General features: G+C 40.0%; 1 protein-coding gene across 2 annotated transcripts; it reads right to left on the reverse strand.

Moving 5' to 3' along the window:
• Positions 1–11,571: 11,571 nt before the first annotated feature.
• LOC142836276 (vomeronasal type-2 receptor 1-like) lies at positions 11,572–26,551 on the reverse strand. Of its 2 annotated transcripts, none has more exons than XM_075950413.1 (6): positions 26,325–26,551; positions 22,753–23,044; positions 20,880–21,749; positions 16,638–16,868; positions 13,897–14,020; positions 11,572–12,554 (listed from the first exon to the last, which is right to left on the reverse strand). In XM_075950413.1, exons 1-6 carry the CDS (start codon positions 26,549–26,551, stop codon positions 11,572–11,574), a joined length of 2,727 nt encoding a protein of 908 aa, XP_075806528.1. The 2 variants fall into 2 exon arrangements, with proteins under 2 accessions (XP_075806528.1, XP_075806527.1); XM_075950412.1 differs by having other exon boundaries at positions 26,316–26,551.
• Positions 26,552–27,413: the final 862 nt, after the last annotated feature.

The raw sequence follows: 27,413 nt of genomic DNA on the forward strand, positions 1-27,413 counted from the left end.
GTTGAAATCACCCACGTTTGAAGGAAGCACCTTGATGGAGCGTGTGTGTGTGTGTGTGTGTGTGTGTGCCTCAACCCAGTGGCCCGATTGCTGCTCCTTGCTGCGTAATTCCACGTCCTTGTCACAGATCTCTCAATCACTTGCAATTTATGGATCTGGACTAGGAGCTGAGCAATCGTGTGAGAAGAGACACCTGAGTATTCTGTGTGCTTTGCACTGGTAAACAATGACAGAATCATGGGTTTCAGTGTGAAAGTTTTTTTTTTTTAATTTGTAATTTGTAGAAACTCTTTTCTAGTTCAGCATTGTCATTCATCAAGCCTCCCTGCAACCAACTCTGTGGTCTTCTCTACCCTGAAGATACGGAAAAATATCCTGTTTCATTCTAAAGTACCCAAAGAGGGGACAGCAGCACATGCTTTCTCCTTTAGTTACAAACAAATGAGAATGAAGCAAATGAGTAGAAAATATAAGAACCGGAATAGATTTCAAGTCAAACCTGTGTTCTGCCCCTTTTATTAGCTTGATGGTAAGAAAGTCACATGGTTTCTGTGTCACCTTGTCGATGGCTAAGCTACCTTAGAACAATTCTGTTCAGCCCCAGGAAATGTGCGTACAAGGCGGGCGCTCTGCTCCTGGCCCCCCCTCCAGCCACTTCTGCTGCCTCACTTGCTAGGCCCCAAGCAGTTTGTCACGATTTCTAGTCTCCCTGTCATCCCCTCTGCTCCTTCTCAAACATCCCCCAACCTTTAGAATTCAGCTTATAGCACATACTCAGATTGAAATTCAGCACAAATTTCTGAATTGTGGAAATTGTGTAGAACATTGATCACATGGGTTTACTCCAAAGGATATTTTAAGAAACCATTGAGATCTAAAAAAAAAATCTTGGTATATAAGTTTTACTTACAACACTAGAATCTATAACAAACTAAGAGCACCACATAGGGATTCTGGAATAAGGTTTATCTTAGTCACCTGATGGGGTATGGGTTCCTGTAGATCTTGTTCTTAAAAGTATTCACTGGCCAAAGAGAATCCCCAGTGCAATGAAAGCGATAATAACTGATATCAGCTAGAGGGGTCCAGGTCACCAGGAGAACACGGCCCACAGAATCCGCTAAGCAGGGCTCACAGAGCCTCACAGAGATTGTGCTAGGCCCTCTGCATACAGGCTGTGGTTGCCTAGCTTTGTGTTTTTTTGGGAATCCTAACGGTGGGAGGGGGTGTCTCTGGCCCTTTTATTTGCTCCTCGGACTGTTTTTCTTCCCCTGGGTTCCCTTGTTCAGTCTTGCTATGAATGTTTGTACCTAGTTTTATTGTATCTAGTTGTGCCTGTTTGGTTGATATCCTTGGCAGGCCTGCTCTTTTCTGGAGGGATGTGGAGGAATGGTGGATCTGGAGGGAGAGGACAGGTGTGGAGGGGGACTGGGAGGAGCAGAGGTAGGGATGCTGTGGTCTGGATGTATTGAATGAGAGAAGCCATTTCTAGTGTTTTATAGTTCTTCCCCTGTGGAGTGTCTTTAAAGGACTAAAAAGGAGTCTCTGTGAGACAGAAGTCAGAAGAAGGGTTTTCATCTTCCCTATTGTTTCACAGCCGATCATCTTTGTATTTCCATATTCATTTCCAGGTCCTATCAGTGCTCACAAAACACGCTGGAGAGCAATATTTTGCATACATTTTTAACTCTTTCGTGTTTCTCTTTATTTCATAGAATATGAGCAAATAGATTCGATTTCTCTAATGAATAAAAATATGCCAGGAAGAAGGAAGAAAAAAATTCCTTCTTCTCATTTTTAAATACAATTCTTCCACACGTGCTCCTCCAGCTGTAACCCCCACCATGCACATGTTTCTCACATGATACCATTAGGATCACCAGTCACCTGGACCACACCTCGCCATGATGCCCATTGCCTTCACTGCATCCTCTCTGTAAGATTTCTTAATTGTTGGTCAACATAGTCCATCTCCCACTTGGCCCTAGAGTTTCCAAAAAGAAAGGTTCTCATTTCTAGCTCACTGGTGAACTAGGAGCCTATACTCATTTCCCTACAGTTGGCTCCACCTTCAGAGTACTCCTGCCTTGACCGAGTGTCTAGGGAGTCTTCACCTTCCAATGTGTGGGTGTTTCATATCGTCTCCCCTTGTACTTCAAGATGTTGCTGACAAAACTTAGTGAATAGATAGATTCTCTCAGGACTTGCTCCCTAGATGCCCTTCAGAGTTTGGCTTCATGTAATAAATTATTGCACGGGGTGAGTGACCTCTCCTCACTGCTGACAGTATGGGAATCCCTTCCGAGTTTATAAGCTTAGTCCAGTTTTCGCAGCATGTTTTCGAATGATTCCTCACTTCTGCTTGTCCTCCCTTTCTTACCAGAAGGCAGCTGCTTCTGAGCAATTACCCTTTGGTTGCCAAGGATACCCCTTGGCAACGGTATGTTTATCACCCACAGTGAATGTCCTAATCCTCTCAGGAAATGCTGTCCTAGAGACCATAAAATTATCAGTATGTATTATGCTAAGTTGTATTATTGTTTTAAAACTAGTATTTTATACTTTCAAATGGTCTTCCCATTCCTTAGTCTTCTTCTAGATTAGGAATTTGTAGTGATTTTTTTATTTGTAGTTTAATAAATAAAGCTTGCTTGAAGATTATAATATAAAACAGCCACACTGTCAGTCATACAGCCCAGGCAGTGGTGGCACACATCCTTAATTCCATCCTTAATTTTGGAGATAGAGTCAGAAGAATCTCTGGGATTTCAAGTCTACCTTGGGCTACCCAGTATGGATCCAGAAACAGATCCAGGCTGTGGTGGTTCACACCTTTAATCTCAGAGTTTGGGAGCCACATACCTTTAACCCCAGCACTAGAGTGGTGGAGACATGAGCGATATGGCTGGGCTTTTATTTTAAAACTAGTATTTTATACATTCAAACTGTCTCCTCATTCCTTATTCTTCCTGTACATTAGGAATTATTTTCAGATGCACCAGCATCTGGTATCCAGTTGCAGAATCATCAGAACACTGTTATGTTTTTCTCAGGGCCAGAGCTACTGCATCCTCCCAGTGCCAAAGAAATCAGCAAAGAAAAACCAAAGATGACCAAAAACCACCTCTGTGCTCTCATGGGGGCGGTTGGAATTGGGAAATAGAAACTGATGTCTGCTCAATGCCTCATTTCCCAGGACAAGTCCTCAAGTGACTGATTTTTTTTTTTGTTTGTTTGTTTCATTTCACAAGTGAAGAGTCATGCACTCACATGGCTAATACACACTGAAATACAGAGACAAAGGCATGTCCTCTTTTACATTCATGAGAGAAAGGACATGAATGAAGTCTAGGAGCGTAGATTCTAGCTCTACTCTCTCCACTAGCTGGCCCTTTTTTCCTTTCATCGGATCCCGGGCCCCTTACCACATAGCAGGGCTCTTTATATCACAGAGTCTTGTTTTTCTGTTTTTTTTTTTTTTTTTTTTTGTCTTTTTGACTCTGAGGATCCTAATGAGTCAGAAATTCTCTGGTTGTGGAGGAGTCTTTCTGAGACTCAAACTCAGTGGCACACTAGCACAAATACAGCCCAAGTTAGCAGGGGCAATGATCACCTCTCAAGTTGGGATTGTTTCTTTCGCTGTATTTAAGAATCCCTGACTCAGGCAAAAGATGGCATATCAATGCTGGCACAAATGGCTATGAGTGTTTACTGACATGTGAATACACGTAGCCCTTTGGCTCTGAGATACAACTTTATGCTCCTCCATCACACCTTGCTATCTCTCATCCTTGCAGATCCCTAAGACCTCTGGGAAAGTGCTGCTGCCCTCCTGGAATAGTGACAGATTTTGCCCGGACTTGTCTTTGCCCCCAAGCAAGAAAAACACCTGATCTCACAAGACTCTCGTCAACACAGACAAAGAATATTCAAAGGTTTGACTACCCACAGCTTGTCAGATGTTACATGTCTTTTACCTTTCCCCAACACCATTACTTCAGATGTTTGGCCGTTGTGAATCCCATTTATTATTTGTGCGATGCCAGTGTATGCATGGACACACCAATCTTCATCTTGTTTCCTATGTAGAACTGTCCGAATCAGTAGGGAAATGAACACTTACCCAGTTATGCGTGTTCAGGGTGTTCATTTCTTTTTGGAAGGCGTTGATATCAGACAGTCTTCTGGTCTAAGTCATTCCATATTGGTGCAAAACAATGCTCTTTCAGACTTTGCTTTGCCCCCAAGAGACTCCATTTTCCAAGCAGCTTTTGATTGTGTCTGAGAATGGAGTTTGCCTGTCTGTCTGGAAGATGCTTCTAGAAAAGAGAGTATGGCAATGATCGGTTTGGGAAAGCAGCTAATACAAAATCAACCTTTAAAAATGAGCTTTATTAAGTGAGAGGGTCTTGCAACTTTGAGAGCCTTTGAGTTGTGAGAATGTCACACAGGGAGAATATGTCATACTTGAGACCTCAAGATGAAACCATAATGGGAAAGAGAGGCTTCTCTTAGAAGCCAGGGAGGGACCTTTATTAAGAGGAATATCTTACAGTAAGAGAATGGTAGCCACCATAGACAGGGTGTGTTGGGTAATTTTTGCCCCCTTGACACAATTAGAGTCACCTGGGAAGAGGGAATCTCAAACAATTGCCTCCATCAGATTGTCTTGTGGACAAGTCTTCATTGCTGACCAATAAAGGAGAACCCATCCCACCATGGAAGATACGATCTTTATATACGTGGGTCTGGGCTAAATAAGACAGGTTGCTCAGCAAGTAAGGGGAAGGAAGTCAGTCAGCGGCTTTCCTCTATGGTCTCTGCTTTACTCCTTACCTTCAGATTCCTACCTTGACTTAATCTCAGTGATGGTCTGTAACCTGCAAGCCAAGTCTACCCTTTCCTTTCCAAGTTGTTTCTGGTCATGTTATTTATCAACATTATAGAGAACCAAAGGAGAGCATCATGACAGAGTATGGTGGAGGAGATGGAGACTCTGCCTCACCTTGTTGTGGACCTAGGTTTCCTCTATCCTGGGGGCTCTCTCAGGTCCCTCTTCTAGCTCCTTTCCATTTCTTTGTTTCTATCTGGGAACCCAGTGGCCACACCAGGCTGAAGTCAGGTAGGTGATGTGTATTTCATTGAGTACAAAAAGTCAGGCTGGTGCCTAATTAGAAATTTCACCCCTGTTGGTACTGGAAGGTACTCTGCTTGATACCAGAGGAGAAAGGTAAATACCAGCTGTTATGATTTGGTCGGTGAGGGACAGACGGTGCGTGAGAGATAGACTCACCACACAGATAGAACTTATGTGGGGTGTTTTCTTGGGGGGAACAAAAAGGGGTAGTGAGAGAGAACGGGAGCACAGAGCAGCCTTGTGAAGAGAAAGGAGCAGGAGGGAGAGAGAGAGAAAGAGCAAGCAAGACAGAGAGATGCAGAGAGGGTGAAGAGGAGAAGGAAGAAGAGGTCAGTGAAAATGAATGTACAAAATCCCCAAACCTATGGGACACTATTAGAGCAGGACCAAGAGGAAAGTTCATAGCACTACATGCCTACATAAAGTAGTTGGAGAAATCTCACTTAACTGGCAACTTAACAGCACACCTGAAAGCTCTAGAGGAAGAAGAAGTAAACGCACCCTGGAGGAGTAGACACCAGGAAACAATCAAATTGAGGGTCGAAGTCAATAAAATAGAAACTAAGAGAACTATACAAGGATTCAATGAAACAAAGAGTTGATTCTTTGAGAAAATCAACAAAAGAGACAGACCCTTATGAAACTAACCAAAAGGTAGAGAGAGACTATCCAAATTAACAAATTCAGCAATGAAAAGAGGGACATAATAACAGACACTGAGGAAATCCAGAGAATCTGCAGGTCACACTTCAAAAACCCATACTCCACAAAATTGGAAAATAAGAAATGGACAATTTTCTGGATAAGTACTACATACAAATAGTTTCTTTACTGCCTCTCTATCCCTCTGTCTATCTCTCTGTCTCTCTATCCCTCTGCCTCTCTATCTCTTTATATTTCTCTCTATCCTTCTGTCTCTCTATCCCTCTGTCTCTCTATCTCTGTTTCTCTATCCTTCTGTCTCCATTCCTCTGCCTATCTCTCTGTCTCTCCATCTCTCTCTCTCCCTATCCCTCTCTTTGTGTCTCACACACATCTGTGTCATCTCTCTTGTTAAATTGAGATTCCACATGATTGAGACCATGCAACACCTAGACTTTTATTTTGACCTGTAAGATCCAAAGCAATGATTTGTCAACCCTAGTTTACCTTGGTAAATGTCAGCTACTGTGCTACTAAAATGTCTTTGGGATTCCTAAGGCATGTAGAATTATTTTTTGCCTTGAAATTCGGAGGGTGTGTTTGCTACATGAGTTTTGAATTTTGGCCTTTGTGTTATTCCTCCCCTTCCTCCTCTTGATAGCCCTCTCATTGATGTAAGTATTTCTTGAGGCCACAGGATGCCTGGCCCTAATAGTTTTTTCCATCTAATTTTCATCTTTATTCAGATGAGAAATAGGAAATAAGAAAGTCAGTCTAATGTAGATTATAATCAAGAGAGACCATTTAGACCATGAATTCAGGTATTCTCCCAAAATTTGTGGTATCTTATTTGTTCATTTGATTATTGGTTGTGTTTTGTCTAGCAAAATTTTGGAAAACCTCTCCCCACCAAAAAAATCAGCTGTTGTTCTTTATAGTAATGTTTCAATCTTCTTGGGGAAGTCCCAGATCTGAGATTGCCCCATGCTGGTGTTTATCTTGGGATAATCCTTAGAGATTTTTGAAAACCTAAGTGTGTAAAATAGTTTTTTAAAAATGTTGATGGATTTTATGAATTTCTCAGCCAAACAGGACATTCTCTCACAAGAAACATTAACAAAGGAAACAATCATTTCTCTTCATAGCAGAACTGCAGACTTGTTGACAGATCATTTTTTACTTATTATTGCCTTGGTTCTTTGGTCATTTGTCAAACATTCACAATTATTGTACAATGAGGTGGCATTCCAAGGGGCAACTTGGTATATTTGTGGATTTTAAATACATAGACTGATCTAGTTTATTCAACTCTATGGAGATGGTATTAATTTTCCCACTTATTGTCAGAGAAAGAAGATAAACATATATAGAGGAGTTCGGTCGCAGATGGACAAGGATGAAGCCCTAAGCACCTAACCCCTGAGCCCTCATCTGTGACTCTGTTATCCTCGTAGTTGGAGACATTAGGGATCCACTATCAGACCCCACATTATCTTACACTGTTGTGTCTGTTAGGTTTTCTTCATTTTGAACAGTTTATACAGGCCACTAACTGACCAAAATAAACCATAGACATTTTGGAGGAAAAGGTCTTCACCCACCCCACATCAGATAGAGGTCTGATCTCCAAATATACAAAGAACTCAAGAAATTGGTCATCAAAAGATCAAATAATCCAATAAAAAATGGAGTACAGACCGAAACAGAGAATTCTCAGCAGAAGAATCTAAAATGACTGAAAGACACTTAAGGAAATGTTCAACATCCTTAGTCATCAGAGAAATGCAAATCAAAACAACTCTGAGATTCCACCTGTTAAGAATGGCCAAGACCAAAAACACTGATGACAACTTATGCTGGAGAGGTTATGGGGTAAAGGGAACACTTCTGCATTGCTGGTGGGAATGCAAACTGGTACAGCGTCTTTGGATGTCAGTATGGCGATTTCTCAGGAAATTAGGAAACAACCTTCCTCAAGACCCAATAATACCAATATAGCCAAAGGATGTTCTATCGTGCCACAAGGACATGTGTTCAACTATGTTCATAGCAGCTTTGTTTGTCATAGCCAGAACCTAGAAACAACCTCAATGCCCCTCGACAGATAAAGAAAATGTGGTACATTTACACAATGGAGTACTACACAGCAGAAAAAAATAATGACATCTTGAAATCTGCAGGCAAATGGATGGAGGTAGAAAACATCATTTTGAGTGAAGTAACCCAGACCCAGAAAAACAATTATCACATGTACTCACTCATAAGTGGTTTTTAAACATAAAGCAAAGAAATTCAGCCTACAAATCACAATCCCTGAGAACCTAGACAACAATGAGAACCCTAAGATATATATAGAGAGATCTAATCTTCATAGGAAGTAGAAAAAGACAAAATCTGCTGAGTAAATTGAGAGCATGGGGACCTTGGGAGAGGGTTGAAAGGGGCAGAGGGAGGGAGGGAAGCAGAGAAAAATGTAGAGTTCAATAAAAATCAATAAAATTAAAAAAAAAGAGTTTTGGAGGACTGAGGACCAGATGGAGAGACGGAAGACAGGACGTAGTACAGTGGAGTTTAGGGAGGGTCTCAGCGTTTTTCGGCTCACGGAACTGGAGATAGATAGATAGAGAGATAGAGATAGAGATAGAGATAGAGAGAGAGAGAGAGAGAGAGAGAGAGAGAGAGAGAGGCACCCTGGTTGCTTCTCTGCAACTTCTCTGATCATTCGGGTTCTTACCCTGATATCAGACTCCTCAGTGTTTATTGATAAAGAATAATTAGATAATCATGCTAATAATTAGACATATAAAACATAGATCTCAAGTTCAGTTGACAAAATACATTGCAGTGTGACAACAGTAGCCAGAAATGGCAGTGGACAGAGCTAGCATGAGGAAGAAAATGGCCAGTGATGTAAAAGAGGCACAGAGTCCACAGCACTTGTTTACAGTGACAGGGGAACGGTGTCACACTGACACTTGCAACGTTACAGGCAGGGGGCTAGGAAGAATGCAAGTCTGGGTCCTTCTTCTCCATATGACTAGTTCTTTCCTGTCCTTCAGAATTGTTTCCCAATGTCAGTTCATCCAAGAAGCCTTCCTTGACTCTGAATAGCCTGCTCCTTCTCTATCAGAATCACAACTTTATCACATCAAACAGAAACTTTCAGTACCTGATTTACCATCACTGAGACAGCAGATTCCTGAAGGCAGGGATTGATGCCCTGTCATTGCAAACTTTCTATGTTCAACCCTGAGTCTAGTACTTAGGGGTGGTTGGACAAGCAAATGGATGGATGGGTGGATGGATGGACAGATGAAGGGATGGACGGATGGATGAATAGATGTTGGGTGGATGGATGAATGTGTGTGTATGGATGGATGGAATACTGCTACATTGTTAAATGAAAATGGAACAATGTAAGCTTGGAATTAAAATGTGGAACTCCAAAACTGCAAGAGTGTAACTAGCTTGTGCTACAAGGATGTGGGTAGAAAAGTAGCAGGTGACAACCGCTGGAAATAATGATGGCTTGAGAGGACCTTTCACATCGGGAATCAGTTAGACCCAGGTTTTCATGGAGAACGGAAAGCGCCTGAAACCAGGAGAACAGTAAGAGAGGCAGCCAAATCTGTTATGTGAAGGATGCTAATTAGGAAAATGGAATTTCTGACCTTCAGTCAGAAATTTCATTATTGTAAATTAATTTGTCAATTATTAATTAACAATATTAATGGGCAAGGATTTAATCTTGTGGTGCCTGTGCTGTAAACATTTCTCTTACTAAAAGAGCCCATACGTATCAGGTAATGTTGTCTTAAAGGTTTTGTCACTTCCCATACCAAAAACCTCATAATTTTGAAGCAAAAACTAAAGATTATTTGGCCTCTCCGTAAGGCCCATGACGAGCTACAGCAAATGCTCAGATACAGTAAGTAACATCACGACCAAATTCTAGTAAAGGTTTTCTTAAAAGCCACATATATGAGTAGACAAAGATTCAGTTGTTAAGTAGAAATAATTTTTTTAAAAAAGTTTTTATTAATATTTGAGAATTTAAAACATGCCTACAATGTATCTTGGTCATATTTATCCCCACTTCCTTCCCTTAATACTTCCCAGACCCATACTCCCCTCCTCTATCCCCTCCTAACTTACACTTCATTTATTACACCCTGAGTTCAATTTCTCTTGCCCGTATGTAAATGGGTGTAGGACTATCCCCTGGAGCATGATCAACTTATCAGGGTCCTCCTCTTTAAAGAAAATTAACTTTCTTTCTCCCAGAATCCATCAACTGTCAATAACTCTTCAGCTAGGGATTGGGACTTGTGAACTTCTCTCCCCTTCAGGCTGGAGTGTTTATTGGCTTACTCTAATGCTAGATATAGTTTTTAAATGTTATATTAATCTACAAAATATTCCAATATTATGTGAAATAATTTTATGCTTGATATGTAATTAATAACAAAATAAAAACACTACAAATTAAACAATTTCTTTTGATAATAGCATATTTTTATTTTAACTGCCATCAGCCAGTTCTATAACAATACTTTTGTGCTAAATTAGCAAGAAATAACCTCTAACTGTTTTTCCTTAAAAGCATAGAATGACATAAGCATCATAAACATCATCATTAAATGCGAGAATCAAATTAATATTTTGTTATTGTGAGCTTTCTATCTTTAATTTATAGAACTTGATGTTGATTAGAAAAGTAATTGAAATGAGTACAAGATTAATAAGATAGTATTACTGAGAGATATGGTATGAAGGAAATAAAAAGGCAGATATTAACCAGATGGGCTTCTGTTATTAACTTTATAGAGAGTATGTGTTAAATAGTCAACATCTCAGAAAAGTAATGGATGACATTGAGAGGAAGAAATTTTGAGTTTGAAAACAAGCCACATCATTACCAATAAATCACCTTCGAGCTTTGTTTTCACCTTGAAATGGATTGTTAAGAACCTCCAAACTGCATGCATAATTGAAAAAGATGTTGACTTACGGATTTTCATTTCCTATATTGCTCTACAGTTTGCAATCATTTTCTCTTTCCTAGAGTGTAGCCCTGAGAATAAAAAGCCTAATAAATAGACAAATACAGTAAAGCAAAGATGGACAAAGAAAGCAATTTGCCTCCTCTTCATACTTGTGAAATAAACTCAGTTAATGATTGTGAGGGCTATGATGAACGCTGGGAAAGTATTCAGTAATGGATAGATGAACAGATGACTGTCTAGAACATACTTGTGTGCACTGGCCCTCCAACAAGTGTGATCACTTTTCAGTTTTGCCAAGGCTTGATATAAACTTCCCATTTAAATTATGGGAAGTGCATTCCCTTTATCTGGTCTAGAATTTTAAATCAGTAAATGAGTTCCTGACTTTCCTTGCTTAGCCAGTCATCATGGTTTTACTTTCTGCTCTAACGCACCTGCAGAAGAATCTATCTCTTCTAGAACAGAATATCTAGAACAGATACTCGTAATTAAAAAAACATTCATGAGCTATTTTACTACAATATGAGATGAATTCTGTTGATGTATACACTATCCTTTAAAATTTTGATAAAGTAGTTTCCAATTTCGATCATGAATGCCATTCTAATCTGTGCTCAATGCATCTCACAGAATGAGACTACATTCACCATGTTAACTTCAAACTAACACAGCCACAAAATACCATGACCCCAGAGCAACAGGCAGCTGCTTCTGAAGCAATAACCTGACAGGGAAGGTTGAGCCAGGTCATCATCCAGCTCTGCCAGTCCCCTGGGACTCACGACTCTACTCATCCAGAACAGTCGACACTGTGGTGTTGTTAAGCTCACTGCTCACAGAAGCTGAGGTCAGCTGGATGCTCCTGTCTACAGTGGGGACTCTCCCACCAACAGTTTCATCAGTGTTCCTCTTTGGTCTCAGCAGAATAATGAAGCACTTGGGAAGAAATATGCAGCCTAACAAGCCATAGCTGGATGCCAAAATGGCAAATAATTCCACGGCCACTTTGAATTTTCCTTTGGTGCTCAGGTACGCAGGGACAAAAGAGATCCAGACAATGAAAAAGACCAGCATTGCAAACGTGATGCATTTCCCTTCATAGTAGTTATCTGGCAGCTGGCGAGCCACAAACGTTGTAAGGAAACACAGTAAGGCCAGAAGGACATCAAACCCAAATATGAAGCACAGGAACTCTATAGAACCTTCATTGCATTCAAAGATGATCTTTACATTTTGAGGTTCAATGTTCTTGAACATCCTCGGAGGTGCCAATACTAAGTAAGCTGAGCATGCACCAATCTCCCCCAAAACACAGACCAGAACAATGAGTTTTCGAATAACAGGGTGCATGGATATAAGCCGAGTTTTGGATATGGAAATCCTGTAGGCAAAAAAGAGCGAAATAGTCTTTCCGAGAATAGAAGACAGACAGAGGCAAAAGCCTAGCGCCAGAGTGACCTGGCGGGCCATGCAGGACCAGTTCAGTGGCTTGCCTATGAAGAGCAAGGATGAGAGCACCGTGATGAGCAGAGACATCTGAATGAGGAAGCTCAGCTCCCGGTCATTGGCCTTCACCAATGGAGTGTGCCTGTGGATCACATACACCACGATGACTGCCAAGACCACGAGTGCCCCCAAGATGGAGAGGATGACAAGGGTGAACCCCAGGGCCTCCTCATAAGCGAGGAACTCCACCTCCTTTGGCACACACTTGTTCTTCTGTGCATTGGACCAGTCGTCTTCCCCACATGGGTCACATTCTCTTTGGCCTATTGGGAAAGAGCAGAGAATTGATTGCAAGAGAATCCACTTGTCCCTTTTAACTGTGAAGAGTTCAGGATAGTTAAAGACTTGAGTAAGGTGTGTGTGTGTGTGTGTGTGTGTGTGTGTACATACATGTGCATTTGGTGTGATCTTAAAATTAATAATGGAAAAATGACCTTGTTGACTACACATTCTGTGATAGGTTGAGAGTTGTGTTTGATTTTAGGAATTGTGCAGTTCTCTCTAACCTCAGGGTTTATTGAATTGGTCTTTTACAGTGATGTGCTTCTCTCTTTCTTTTCGATCTATCTATAAGGAAAGAGGAATGTGTCCTTATCAAACCCATAACTGTCCAGCAATGATAGTCACAGCTACTGAGGTGAGACAATCAAAAGGACTCAGACAATGTCTGTTAAATCCCTTGTGTTTTCATTCTCTTATTCAATATCCCCTTGTTGAAGAGAAGTGTGCATGTCCTCCATCCAATGTCCCCAACCCTAGATGCTCAGCTGAATGAGTGATGAGGTTGAGGGTTAGGAACAAAAACAAAACCATTACCTCTGGTCCCTGAGGCTAAGAAGGACAAGTCTGTCTAAATGGAGGCTCTAAGAGAAAGCATTGGTGAACCAGAAAGAGCTACTTGAATGAGTTTATAGCAGATGAGGGGATGGGTCAACCCAATGTTAATTTAAAGAGAAAGACTGGTGTTTCCTTTCAGCCATGCTGACTCCCGGTGTGGACATCTCTGACGGAATTCTCAGTGGACACTGGGGACCTGTTATCTAGGGAGTTCTGCAGGATACAGGGTGCTTGTTTTCTAGTACTGACCATTTTCTCCTTTTTACATGGTTACTCTTAAGGGACATGTGACAAAAGACAAGTGCACTTTTGTTTCTTTGAGAGCAACAAAAAGAAATGTAAATAGTCCTGCTCCAACACACTTCACAAAACTAAGCTCCCTAAGTCCCCTCCAGAGAGCAGCAACTGAGCGAGCTGTTGCAGGAGCTCCTGCAGTAGATCTGTGCACTGCATGTGTTCTCAGTGCACAGCACCTTAAGACAAACGAGTGACTCATATTCAGCTGTCGTGGGTGCTGAGTCTATTTCAGGAATATGTAGTTTGAAGATTTTGAATTTAACCATATTTCACAGTTTACACATTTTGGTTGGTGTTTTCTTATGAGCTTCATAGCTTTAGGCCTTTTTTTGACTTCATAAGTTTGAAAACTAATATCCTCCTTTATTCATAATGTATATTAGAGAATTTTAGGTGTTTCTTGTGGATCTTTCCTACAACACTTTGTTATTCTAAGTACATTACTACTAATGAAAAAGTACATGTCTCTACCTTCTTTCTCTGACACATATCCATCAGCACATGGGATGCAATCAAAGCAGCAATGGGGTTTCCCGTAGAGAATCCCTTTCCTGGTCCCTGGAGGACACAGTTTTGTACATACTGAATCTGGAAGCTAGCAAAGAAAAAGACAGTAGGTATGTAATAAAGCTTTATTTGTGAAACCAAAAATGTTCTCAATTGTATTTTCAGGGAGATGTTTGTCGTCTTTAGAAAGGAGATGAACCCAGGTTAGTGAGCAAAGATACCAGATAAAGCATGAGAATAGGGAGAATCCAGAAAATTCTACTGAAGAACAGTCTTGTGGTTGACTCTGGAAATGTCAAACCAACTCTAGTGAGAGTTATTTGTAGTCTTGGTGTTCAACCAAACTAATATCACATGAGATGCTGCAAATCAGACAATTTGCAAAGTCTGTTCCTGTTTTGATGAGACCTATGACCCCAATTATCATTGTCAGATCCCCAAAGATGTTTATTGTCAGTAGAACATCTCAAAATATCATTTATTATTTAGACACTGATCATAAGGGACTGGAAGAAAGGAAGAAAAATAGGTCTGTTTCATGAGAAAAATTGTGAAGATCAAAAGATAATCGAGAGGGCATAGCTTGGAATGTTTTCTTGCTATCTATATTTAGACATTTCAGTAGTAACTGCGACAAACCACAGAATCATTCAATAATTAATCAGACTCATTTCAGAAGCTCAGTCATTCAGAGCCTAGGGCTTTGTTGGAAGATCAGACCAAGATGCAAAGCAAGTTGGAATTAATGCCTTATGAATAAAGTGACTGTTTCTTGCTGTAGATTTTTTTTTGTAGCTTAGCCATTTCTGTTACAAATTTGGGAATAATTTCTCATAGTTCAGCACTATTTGATCATTTTCTGAGCACAATCTTCCCTGTGCTTTTAGTGTTTACTCATTGAATCCCCTAGTTATGTGCGAATACAATTTCCCACTGGCAGGCCTCTGTTACTCCCTCCTATGTAAACGCAGGGATCTGCCTTTCTGAAATCATCTTTATTGACAGGCATTTGATCAGTGTTCAGGGTCCAGGCAAAAGCATTCCATTTAAGGCATTACCAAATATCCAAGGGCAAAGAATTACTACTGGCACAGGCTGTTGATTCCAAGCTGTTCAGATAGATAGAAAAAAATTACCATGCCCTGGTTTTACCTCACTTATAAAGAAAGCAATGACCCAAAGCTAAGCTTGTATTAAAAGATTCCTAACTCCTCACGCTCACCTTCATCTCTGTTTATTGCTGATTTTAGTTCAGGAAATTTACTACTTGTGTTCTACTCTCAGAGACAGCAGGAGAAATAATTAATCATTTGTCCACAGCCCAGAGAGAGACCTCTTTTCCACTGGTGCCACAGACCCACACCACCAACGATCAGAGAGACCGATAGACATCAAACCCCAGATTTGATAATTTAGAGGTTTGCGTCTCATCTTTGTTTTAATCACGTAGAGCAAAAGGTGTAAAAGTCATATCTTAAAGTCCTTTAGAGTTTGTGACATTTGGTGAATATGCTAATAGATCAAGGGCCATAGCTTGCTCTGTTTATATACACAGGTTGCCTGGTTAATCAATCCTCTCTATGCATGCTGGGAAAAATGTGATGTGCTGGGTTAAAAACACAATCATTGCCTCACTTGTGATTTTATTGAATGGAAAATTTTAACCTCTTTATCTAACCACTTAAAAATGTAACGTAGCACACTACTCTCCCCTTCTAGAATTCCTTGATGATAATCTCTTTATTAACTAACTTCCTTAAGCAGTTCATGAGATGGTCACTAAAGCACTCCTATCTTTGAGCTGACAGTCGTGGATTTGTGTAAATCCTTATCTGTCTTTTATGGTGCTAACAAATTCCACTTCTGGACCCTGCTTGGGCTGGGGAATTACTGGTTATAAGGGTATATAAACTAGAAACATTTGTAACAAAGTAGAACCATAAAAGAGACGTGCTGAAGAAGAATCACATGTGAGTTATTTTGTTTCCCCCCTCAGATCAGTTTAGCAATTTTTCTTTCAGTGAGTGTATTGCCCTAGCTGGACCTGGAAGGGGCTAAGGTACTAGTACCCCAAAGGACCCTGTTTAGTAACCACAGGTCTCTTTATATTTTTATATTCTACATGGATGTATATCTTGAAATTCAGCATAAATGTGACATATGTTAACCCATTATATATTAACCTGAGGAGATAATTATTTACTGGATGAATAAAATATGTTTCCTGAGCCAGGCATAGTGGCAGATTGAGATACATAGCAAGACCCCCAGGTCAAAAACAAACAAACAAACAAACCAAAATCCTAGAAAATTTAAGCTAACAAAATCATATACTATTCAAGACATAGAATGCATTTTTAGTGCTATGGAAAATTTTAAATTTGCTTGAATTCCTATAAAACCACATCATTATATAGATATAACTTCAATTTAAACAGAGAAGATAAAAATAAAATTACTATGTTCTATTGAAACATTCTTAATATATCAGTACATACTAAATTTTGTTAAAATTCTCATGAATTTTAGTGTAACATGAATTCTTTAAATTCCAAATACACAAGAACAATATGGACAATCATCTGCTACACTAAGGAACTTGATTTGGAAGAAGGCAATAACTTTAGGTGCTTTACATATATTTAGTTCTAGATAAAATAAATTTCTTTCTATGTATGAATAAAATATATGGCCGATCAACTAACCCTTGAAGATTCAGTGTTCCAAAATAATGTTGAGTTCTTTGTAAGAACAAGTTCAAAACTTGATTCTTGGAATTTGTATTCTCCAACTTTGACAAAGGCGATTTCTCCAGCATTATCTATTTGCCAGTTGAGAATATCATAATGTCCAATTTCCAGATCCCCAACTCTGTCAAACTGCATTTTTCTCCCATCATGGGAGGTAAATCCCAAACGCCTTAAATAAACCATTAGCTGAGAAGGACAAGGGAGAAACAAAAGCAATGTATAAACATTTTATTACTTAGAAAATAAATATTCATAAAGAAAGTAGATTTGAACACATATGTAATTACGGAATTCTATTGTATTTGTTTGCTTTCCCTGTTTTTGTTACCAATTCTAGCCAAGGGTTGCAATTCAAACACAAAAAGTGATTGGCTAAATTGAGATGTGCTGTGCATGTAATATGCATACTGGATCATAAAGATGTAAAAAGAATGGAAATTCCCCCATTAATAATTTCACATTATTGTTTGAATATTATGATAACACATTAAATAGTATTACTGTTTAATTATTTGTTTAATTTACTTTTACCTGTTTTTCTTTAACTTTGGTCACTGGAAATTTTAATTTGCCTCTGCTGTAGATTAAAACTGAGTGGTTTTCTTAGAATAATGTAATATTATACTAAGGCTTAGCAGTATTATATCTCCATATTAAGAAACAGGAAATTGTTTAGAATATTTTTCATTCTCCTTACTCCACTTTCCCTATGTAAGGTTACAAAGTTCCACAACTATTTCCTTTCTTTGAAAAATCTCACAGCCTTCAAAAAAAAAAAAAACAAACGGGCTATAATGGCACATGCCTTTAATCCCAGCACTCAGGAGACAGAGGCAGACAGATCTCTGTGAGTGTAAGGCCAGTCTAGCTTACAAGAGCTACATCCATGGATGGCATGCTCTAAAGCTACAGAGAAACCCTGTCTCAAAAACCCCAAAAGAAAGTAGGGAAGAAAGAAAGAAAGAAAGAAAGAAAGAAAGAAAGAAAGAAAGGGATCTCTTTCTGAAGGAAAAAAAACAGCATATAATATAGACATGATGTGAAAAAGGGTGAATTGTTGAGTCTACTTTAAAACAAGCACTAGTCTCAAATATTTTACTTTGGTGTGGATTTTTGTATATTGATACACACTGAAGGTTACTTTTTAAATAACATACTGTATATATGTTTCTATTCTTGTTTAAGATGTTGTACCTGTGCAACTCATTTAAAAATAGTATTTGAAAGCTATTTATGATAATAAAGAAAGACAGGTTAGTAGTTAGTCATCTATAACAATCAAACCTTATAGTTATGTTAGGTATGCCTTCAAGGTCAAACAGAGACATACTTTAAAGAGGTGAATGGTCTTCAAACACTTCCAAGACCTACAAAATATGGCATTTAAAATGTTTTAACAACATAAGGATTTTGTTGTTATGAGATACATAACAGTGAGATACATCTGCTCCTGGCAGGAGTGATTTACTTCAAAAAAAGATGTTGGGCATCAAAGAACTTCATATGGAGTTTGCTTTACCTGTGGCAAAGTTAGCTTCAACTGCTGATCTAATGCTGTCCAAACTGGACAAGGAGGACACAAAAGAAAGTGATTGCCAAACTTTGCCAAAATGAGGTAGGATAGTTCTTCAAAATTCCTGCTTCACAAAAATGTCTGTCAGATATTCTAGGCCTGAAGGCCCTAAATGGGTACTCCAATGTTGTAGAGGAACCTTCGACGACTGTCCAGGAAGTCAGCTGTTTCTGTCATTTCTATAGTTATGTTAGTCTCTGCACTTCATGCTTACCCAGGTAAATTATATCCTATTCAAGTCTTAATGGGGTTGAAGACCACATACTTATAGTTACAGTTTTCCTTGTTACCAAATTCAGGAAAGAAACTTACATAAGAGATACAAATCTTATAAGAGTGTAAACATAAAAGCTTATGTTGTTCATCTAAGATGATGTTTTAAGGTCTAAAAGTATAGTTTTAGGATGACAATAAATGTTATGGTAGGAAATGGTTTAGGTATAAAATTTTGGACTCACTAAGATAGGATTGATAATACAGTACTTCCTCTGAATTTGCCAAATACAAATGGCCTAGATATTGTGAATGTATTTTTTACTCAATAATTTTTCTTATTGTATATAGTTTTACCATGTTAGAGTTAGAACCTTTATGTTCTATTTAGAGAAAAAGAGGGGAAGGCTATGGGATCTTTGTATACTGTGTGAATGCACATTGCTGTAACTGGTAAAATAAAATGTCCACCTAAAGAACAGAATGTCAATGACTTTCAAGCCATGTCTGTTGGTAGGATAAGCTTGAAATATAAGTAAAGTGTGCATTTCTTTTGTTTTGTTAAACAAATATGTAATACTGACACGTTTACCAGGCTTTCATATTTGTATATAATTCTGTACTGCAAAGACCTAACTTTTTTTTCACTTGTTGATGTATGGGTCTATGGACAACCCTTGCTATAGACAACTACTGACTTTCATCTTGACACTATGTGGTCTCTAGACCATCTTTAAAGCCTATTTCACTTGCAACAATTGCTTCTTTGAGCAAACTTAAATTTAGCATTTCAGTGTTCAGATAAGCTATAGGATCATCATTTAGCAGAAAACAGTATTCTTTATCATGACAAATGTATTCTAAGGGCTTGCCAAATGAGACCTTTGACATCTACAAGATAATTTGATTTATCATTATGTATTCATCACAACCGTGATCATATTGGTCCACTTTGTTCTACTGTGACAATATCATACCCAAAGCAATTTTGGGGAAGAAGGAGTTATTTGGTTTACATTTCCAGATCCCAATCCACAGAAAGTAGGTTAAAAAGTGAAGGCAGGACCACAGAGGAGTGCTGCTCACTGGCTTGCTCTCTGGTGTATGATGAGCTACCTTTCGTATAAAGTCCAGTCCCACTTGCCTAGAGATGGTGCCACTCAAAGTGGAGTGAGCCCTCCCACATCAATCATTAATCAAGACAAACTCTTATAGACACAAAGCAATATGATCTGAGACATTCTTCAGTGGAGTGTCCCTCTTCCCAGGTGATTCTAGGTTGTGCCAAGTTGATAATAAAACTCTTATTGGCATCCCCAGTATTCGGATCCTTCTTTGTTTCTAAGTTCCAAGTTAATAAATGAAAATGGCAAACTCTACAGAAATAGCTCACACTAAAGCAGGGGCAGAGAATACACAAATGAAGCTGTAATGTTAGGAAATTTCAAATATGGGAAATTCTTAAAAATAGTGAACGGAATTTCAATAAAAGAACAAGAGCTGACACAAAGTGGCTTCCAGCAGTCAAATTTGTGAGCTCTTGGTAGCAAAATAATGCTCAGAATAGAAGTTTCCTTGGGTCTATCTTGATATCCAGAATCGGTACAGGAAAATAGAATCCAGATAATATGTGGATAGGATGAGGGAAATGGAAAATATAACTATTTTTTTTAAGCAGCAAAGGAAGAGGCATTTAGTGCAAGAATGGTTTTAAATGGATGGTTAAATTGGTGGGAGAAAATACGATGAAAAGCAAAAGAATTTTATAGCTGAAAAATATTCCCTAGCAAAATAATTACTGTGGTCATTGGGTCTGATTTTTGAGAGAGGGTCTTGCTCTATCTCTGGTGGATCTGCAACTCACAATGGAGCGACTGTTAGCGTTGAACGCATGACAATAATGTCTCAGATAGTATAGAAGACACACTTAACTCCCACACGGTCACTATTTAAACAGAAGAGAAACATAGTGTTTTCCCGGTGAGAAAAATGGTGATGTCATTTATGGATGCCCAGGAATCATCCTGAACTAGTGGGATGCATGTCTTCACCTAACATGAGCAGTATAACCTGAGATGGATTACAAGTCCCATATTGTATACAAGACACAGAATAAATGAAGAAGCCAGAGGCACAGAGTCATGTTTACTCCTAGGCACCTATAAATTCAGCTTCTGTAAAAAACGAGAGACAATTTCTTTGTAAAAGGCATTATCATTATAATTTGTTTTGTGGGACAGGGCTTATAATCATTAGCGAAAAACCTAATAATTTGCTAATAAATGAGAATGTTAAATGAACAATCAAGTTATTCAGCAAGTCATTATAGTAAGTTTGATGCATTTTAATGGTGTCAATTTGGCACCAAACTTTGATTTTTTTCTTATTATATATGATATAAAATAACTTACGTCCGAGGGGTCATAGTCAGGTATATGTGAACATTTTATATATGTTTTTTCTTCTTCTGTTAGGTCACATCTGCTGAGATGATCCAGGGCGTAAGCCATAGCATACACAGCTTGTCTGACGTTGTTGGTGATTCTGAGCTGAGACACATTCAGATAGGTGTTTTTCAGGTCTTCCAGCTTCTCCTCTCCAGTGCAGAGCTGATCAGACATGTCATACAACCTGTCTTCTTTGCCAGTCATATTCACTCTGTGGTCCACGTTGTAAGGCACACTGCTATTGGGCCAGGTACAGTTAAAAGCAGTTTGCCAGAATTCAATGGTCAGGACGTCATTTGGATCCTTGCTAGGGTGCACGTCATAAAGAAACTCTTTCAGTCCTGGTATAACGGTTCTTGGGATTGCAAATCCAATAGTTCCGCCAAAATAGGGGAAGTACTCGGGCTTTGCAATGAGGGCGGAGGTAATCCAGGCTTCGCTGGCTATCCATGTCCTGTTAGTTATGTTATGATGAACCATCTCCAGCACAAAGGGGCTGAGGTCAATGTCAGAGGTAAAAAGCACAATGACTCTGGCCGTGGAACTCTTTACCGCATTGATGGCGTTTTGCATTTTCTCATTGGAGTAGACTTTGGGAATGGTTTCAGAGAAAGCAACACAGAGGTGGGCACTTTTCATTTTTTCCTTAAAATCTTTTACTCCATATTTTCCATACTCGTCATCAGCTGCAATAGCGCCGACCCAGACCCAACCAAAGTGTTGGATAAGATTCACCATGGCCTCAGACTGGATCTTATCACTGGGTATTGTGCGATAATAAGATGGAAACTGGAATTTGTCACTAAGAAGTGGGCAGGAAGAAGTATAGCCAATCTGCAATTGAAAATATTTATAGCTGTTAGAAAGTCAAAGCCTAATTTGAACGACAGCTTCAAAAATTTCTGTGAGGGAAGTACTGAGTAGTTCTCTCTTGCCCTAACATCTTTCCATAGACAATCAGTTACTATGGGTGGGGACTATTCTGGTTAACACTTTGGTTGCCCTCCCAACACAAAGTGACAGGGCTACCATTTGTTTTTAAGACGAAGCCCACCAATGCACTAGTTTTCATGGGTGGGAGCACAGCATTGCAAGGGAGGCCACTTCTCTTTCCTTTATCCTCCTGGCCTTTGGTGACTCTTCTGAGTCAGGATATCTGGACTCTTCATCAGCTTTAGCATGTCACGTGCAGAAAGGATGGACTGCATGCAAGTCTTTGGCTCCGTGCTCTCTCCTGCTCTCACCTCTGCTCCCTTACTTCCCTTCTGTTCTTCTTTCTTTCAGTGCACACTATGGCCTTGACTGAACAGAGTAACTGAGAGCCCCATCCCATTCTATGTTGTCTCTGCAGCTTAGCCTCTTTGGACCTCATTGCCTTTGCAATAATTTCTATACATTATTTGCATTTTTCTTCAGTCCTTTTTTCTTTCTTTCTTTCTGTCCTTCCTTCCTTATTATTATTATTATTTTGGTTTTTCGAGACAGGGTTTCTCTGTGGCTTTGGAGCCTGTCCTAGAACTAGCTCTTGTAGACCAGGCTGGTCTCGAACTCACAGAGATCAGCCTGCCTCTGCCTCCCGAGTGCTGGGATTAAAGGAGTATGCCACCACCGCCTGGCTAGGGGTATTATTATTATTATTATTTTTTTGAGATAGGATCTCTTTGTTTAGCCATGGCTCTCCTGGAACTTAATCTGTAGACCAGATTGACCTTGATCTCACAGATATACTCCTGCCTCTGTGTCTTGAATGGCAGGGATTAAAAGCATGGGCCACCCCACGTGGGCACAGCATTTGTAATTTTTTTTTCTAAGCACATAGCACAGTGTTTCAAGATACCTGAGGCATACTGGATAAGCCCAGAATTCTTGAAGAGGCAACTGACAAGAACGATCCCCCTGATCCAATAATGCCTACTAGATACTTTCCGGTGCTGTTTCTAATGTTGGGCTGGTATTCTTCCTGCCCCGTAAGAAACGTGAAAGTACTCTCTATTGTTTTGGAGACGGTATAGCAGGTGTCAAAGATCTGATAGCCCAGAGTGTGATTGGGCAAAATATCCTTCCTCTCGTTAATCTCCTTGATGGTGTGGATCATGGTTTTCATCCAGCGGAAACCCCGGAAATTAAACCTGGAAAGGAAAAGCTTTTGTGAGGCACTGGCCACTGGGGGAAGGGAATGGGTGGGGGTGAGGGTGGGGGTGAGGGTGAGGGTGATGTACTTTTCTGGAAAGGAGCCTCGGTTACATGAGTGCTGACAGCTTTTGCTGAAGCAGCAGGTTCTCAGTTGTCTGAACATGTCAATTTTCATAAATAACATTACAATCTTAAAAGATCCAAGTATTAGCCATATCCAAACTTTTTTTTTATAAGTGACTGTTTTATGTTTTCTTGCCATTTGTACAATATCTTCTAATTTCTGGTTCTTTTCAAAAATTGTTCTAGTCATAATTGTCTTTACCAAATGATACCTTAGACTATGCCTTCTCATGGGGTAGGGCACAATAACATGATTTTTCTCTCCTTCTTGACTTATTTTCTTCTGACCATAGTTATAATGAAAAAATAGTTTTACAACATTAATACTTATGGCAGAAGTTACTAAAGCAGTATGTAAATCTTGTATACTATCACTCCAATTCCATCACGGAGCCTGCTGCTGAGAGGGTTTAACTGAGGCTGTCTTCGTACTGTTCTCACATACAATCATAAATGTGAGCCTCCTAATTTTTATTCTGCAGCCACTAACAAGGGAAATATTCTCCTGAGGTCTATCGCCATATTGCATTTAAGGCCTTCTGAATGAAATATCACCAAACTCCCCTCTTCCAGCCCCTCCTTTCACCTGAATTCTAGACATATTTTAACAAGATTGTGGGAAACAATTATTTGAGTAACTGTTATTTTACTACCCTCAGTAGCTAGCTGTAGTAACTAACTTTTTATCTCTGGCTTACAAAGTATTTTAAGTTCAACACCTAAAAGTAAATATCCGCATTTGCAATTTGAGATCTTCCTTCTGGCCTGTGTTGTGTGCACATTCTGACACATATGGAGCAGAGATGTCAAGGTCACCTTTCTTCCTCTGTCATTCTCTGCCTTGTATTCTGAGAGAGGGTCTCTCACTGAATCTGGATCGTGACTAGGCTAACCCAGCTGGCCAGCAAGCTCTAATGATCTTCCCGTCTTCCTGCCATCGATCACTGGGATTAAGGATGGCCTCCCAACCAAAGTTTTTGTGTGCTTTTGGGGGTTTCTGACTCAGTCCTCATTCTTGCAAGGCCAGGACTTTATCAAATGAGACATCTCCCCTGGTCGGTCTGTTTAATTCTTGTTTTGGCTTAGTTTTACATTTTATTTAGTACAGAGCTGTTGAGTTGCTCTGGTGTTATATACTATAAATGTAGTAACGAAGAGCCTGTTTTCAATTTCTTTACCCTGAAAATGTTAATTTATGTAAGGAAAGAGAAAGGTATTTGTTCAAAGTGATGGAAAACAGCGATGGGAATAGAGGTCTGAGCAATGAAATACAAAGAGCAAGCAGCCCGAGCCAGCTGAGAGCAATGCCAAGGCTGGAAGGATAGGAGAGAGGTGGGATAGGGCTGCAGACAGACAGACAGACAGCATGAGGAGAGGACTGCCTACTGACAGACTGACATCATATGAGAGGACTGCAGACAGCCCGACAGACAGACAGACAGCATGGGGAAAGGGCTGCAGACAGCCCGACAGACAGACAGACAGCATGGGGAAAGGGCTGCAGACAGCCAGACAGACAGACAACATGAGGAGAGAGGACTGCAGACAGCAGACAGCTGGTGAAAAGTTAGCATAACCAGAGAAGGTGTCACATACAAGGATGGAAAGATCAGCATTTTTAGAAGGCAGAGTGAGGGAGATAACACAGTTAAAGTAGCCAACAGAAGGGACCAGACACAAATATCTTTAGCATCCTGTGCCTTCCATTTTTACAAGTTCACACTGATGGCGTAATATAGCTCCAAACTCAGCGCAGCAGTGCCTTCCACAGGAGGACAGCATTTCACCTCAAGCTAGAAAAATCCCCACCTGCTTTGTGTCTGTAACTCCTCCTTTAACCTAGCTAAAGAAATAGTTATCTTTGGATAAAAGCATAAAAAATTTCTGGCCCAAACTGAATTATTTACAATAGCAAAAAACTAGAATAATTTTCCACGTCTAGTTGTGGTTTATCAGCTGTTTGAAAATATTGTCCACGATTCAAAAAAAAAACCCTCAACTTTTGTAGAAAATAAACTTTCAGAAGTTCCAATAAAGATTGGAGACCAAATTAGGTCATGCAGTCCATGAAAGTCTAGTGTGGTCCACGATGATAGAATCTAAAGACGGGAAAGCCGTGATGCAGCGATGGGCTGCTGCTATGACAACCGAGCAGCCCCTCAGTTCTTCTGGAGTCTTTGCCTCCCTATGCGGATGGAAACAATCAGAGGGAGGAAGAAAGTGATGACTGCGGACTCATCACAGACTTTTCACTTTGTCAACAACAGCGTGAAAGATGGCTCCTTCCAGTAACGACTCGAACACGACGCATGGAATAAAGGGAAAGGAGCTGTGGCTGCTACAGGGATGAAAGACTGCAAACTTCAACATGTGTACAGGCATAATGGCCACGCAGCATCATAGGAAAGCCTGCTGTAGGAGGTAGTATGTCCCAAATAAACAGCACTTGTGGTTTTTTAATACTACTTAAAATTATATATTTGTTCTTTAAAAGATCCAGAAAGTGATATAAAAATGCTTGTTTTGGGGCTTGAATTGTAGATAATTGTTTCATTTTCTTTTTAATTTTTGGCATATTTCATATCTGAAGTCCCCCTCTCTCCCTCTCCCTGTGTGTGTGTGTGTGTGTGTGTGTGTGTGAGAGAGAGAGAGAGAGAGAGAGAGAGAGAGAGAGAGAGAGAGAGAGAACAATACAGCAGAAGAGACAGAAGTTTTCTGCAGATCAGAATCTTGGGATGAACTTTGCCTCAGAAACAAACCACACTGCACACTTGAACTTGAGTTTGGAACAATTAACAGTGATTGTTACTGTGCAGCTGCAGCCACAGTCTGCAACATCTGTGCTTCTCAAACCTCAGGGTCTTCTCAAAGTGTGGACTCTGTTCAGCAGATGAGGGATGCTGTCCCTGAGCCTATGTGTCTAACAAGCTTTTAGATGCTGCTGCTGCTGCTGCTACTGCTGCTTCTGGCCCCCAGAGAACCCTCTGAGGAGTGACTTTCTGAGGCAAACACACAACCTCTCCCCCTCTGTAATCTGAGATAAAGGTAGAATCAGAGAACTTCCCCTGGAATCCAGGCTCCATGCCAAACACGCTTCTCCAGACACCCAAATTAATGTGAAGAAAAGATTAAACAATGGCTTACCCTTCACACAAGGCTGATATGGGTTCCCCATCAGGATCTTCTACTGGGATAGTCCTGGAGTGAATAGGAAACAGTCCTCCAATAACAACTGAGTGGTTTTTGGCTTCTACATAGCCAGTCAAATTAAACTTGCCCAGCAACCTGCATCTCCCACTCTGTTCTTCATCTTGAGCATGTAATTCAACCCATAAAAATGCAGTTAACCCCAGAATCAAGCACCTCTTTCTGCTAACCATTTTAGTATGGCAAGTTTGAGGATAACGAGTGTTGGAATCACCCACGTTTGAAGGAAGCACCTTGATGGAGTGTGTGTGTGTGCGCGTGCCTCAACCCAGTGGCCTGATTGCTGCTCCTTGCTGCGTAATTCCATGTCCTTGTCACAGATCTCTCAATCACTTGCAATTTATGGATCTGGACTAGGAGCTGAGCAATCGTGTGAGAAGAGACACCTGAATATTCTGTGTGCTTTGCACTGATAATGACAGAATCATGAGATTTAGTGTGAAAGTTTTTTTTTTAATTTGTAGAAACTCTTTTCTAGTTTAGCATTGTTCTCATTGAGTCTCCCTGCAACCAACTCTGTGGTCTTCTCTACCCCAAAGATGTGAAAAAGTAGCTTTTTTCATCATAAAGTACCAAAAGATGGGACAGCAGTGCAAGCTTACTCTTTCAGCTGAAGAACAACTGAATAGAAAATTGGAATAGAAGACTGCAAGTCAAACTTGTGTTCTGTCATTTTTACTAGTTTGATGGTAAGAAAGTCACACGGTTTCTGTGCCACAGCAACCTCGTCAATGGCTAAGCTACCTTAGAACAATTCCTTTCAGCCCCGGCAAATGTGCGTACAAGGTGGGCGCTCTGCTCCTGGCCCCCCCCTCCAGCCACTTCTGCTGCCCTTCTGCGAGGCCCCACTCAAAGACAAATCTCTCCTTTTTAGATCAATTCGTCTCAATCCATCAATTCCCAGTCTCTTAGTCATCCCCTCTGCCCCTTCTAAACACCCCCCAATCCTTAGAATTCAGTTTATAGTGCGTAGTCAGAGTAAAATTCAGCACAAATTTCTGGATCATGGAAAATGACAGAACATTCGATTGCATA

This window comes from Microtus pennsylvanicus, chromosome 16, assembly GCF_037038515.1.
Source record: "Microtus pennsylvanicus isolate mMicPen1 chromosome 16, mMicPen1.hap1, whole genome shotgun sequence".
Classification (NCBI taxonomy): Eukaryota; Metazoa; Chordata; class Mammalia; order Rodentia; family Cricetidae; genus Microtus; species Microtus pennsylvanicus.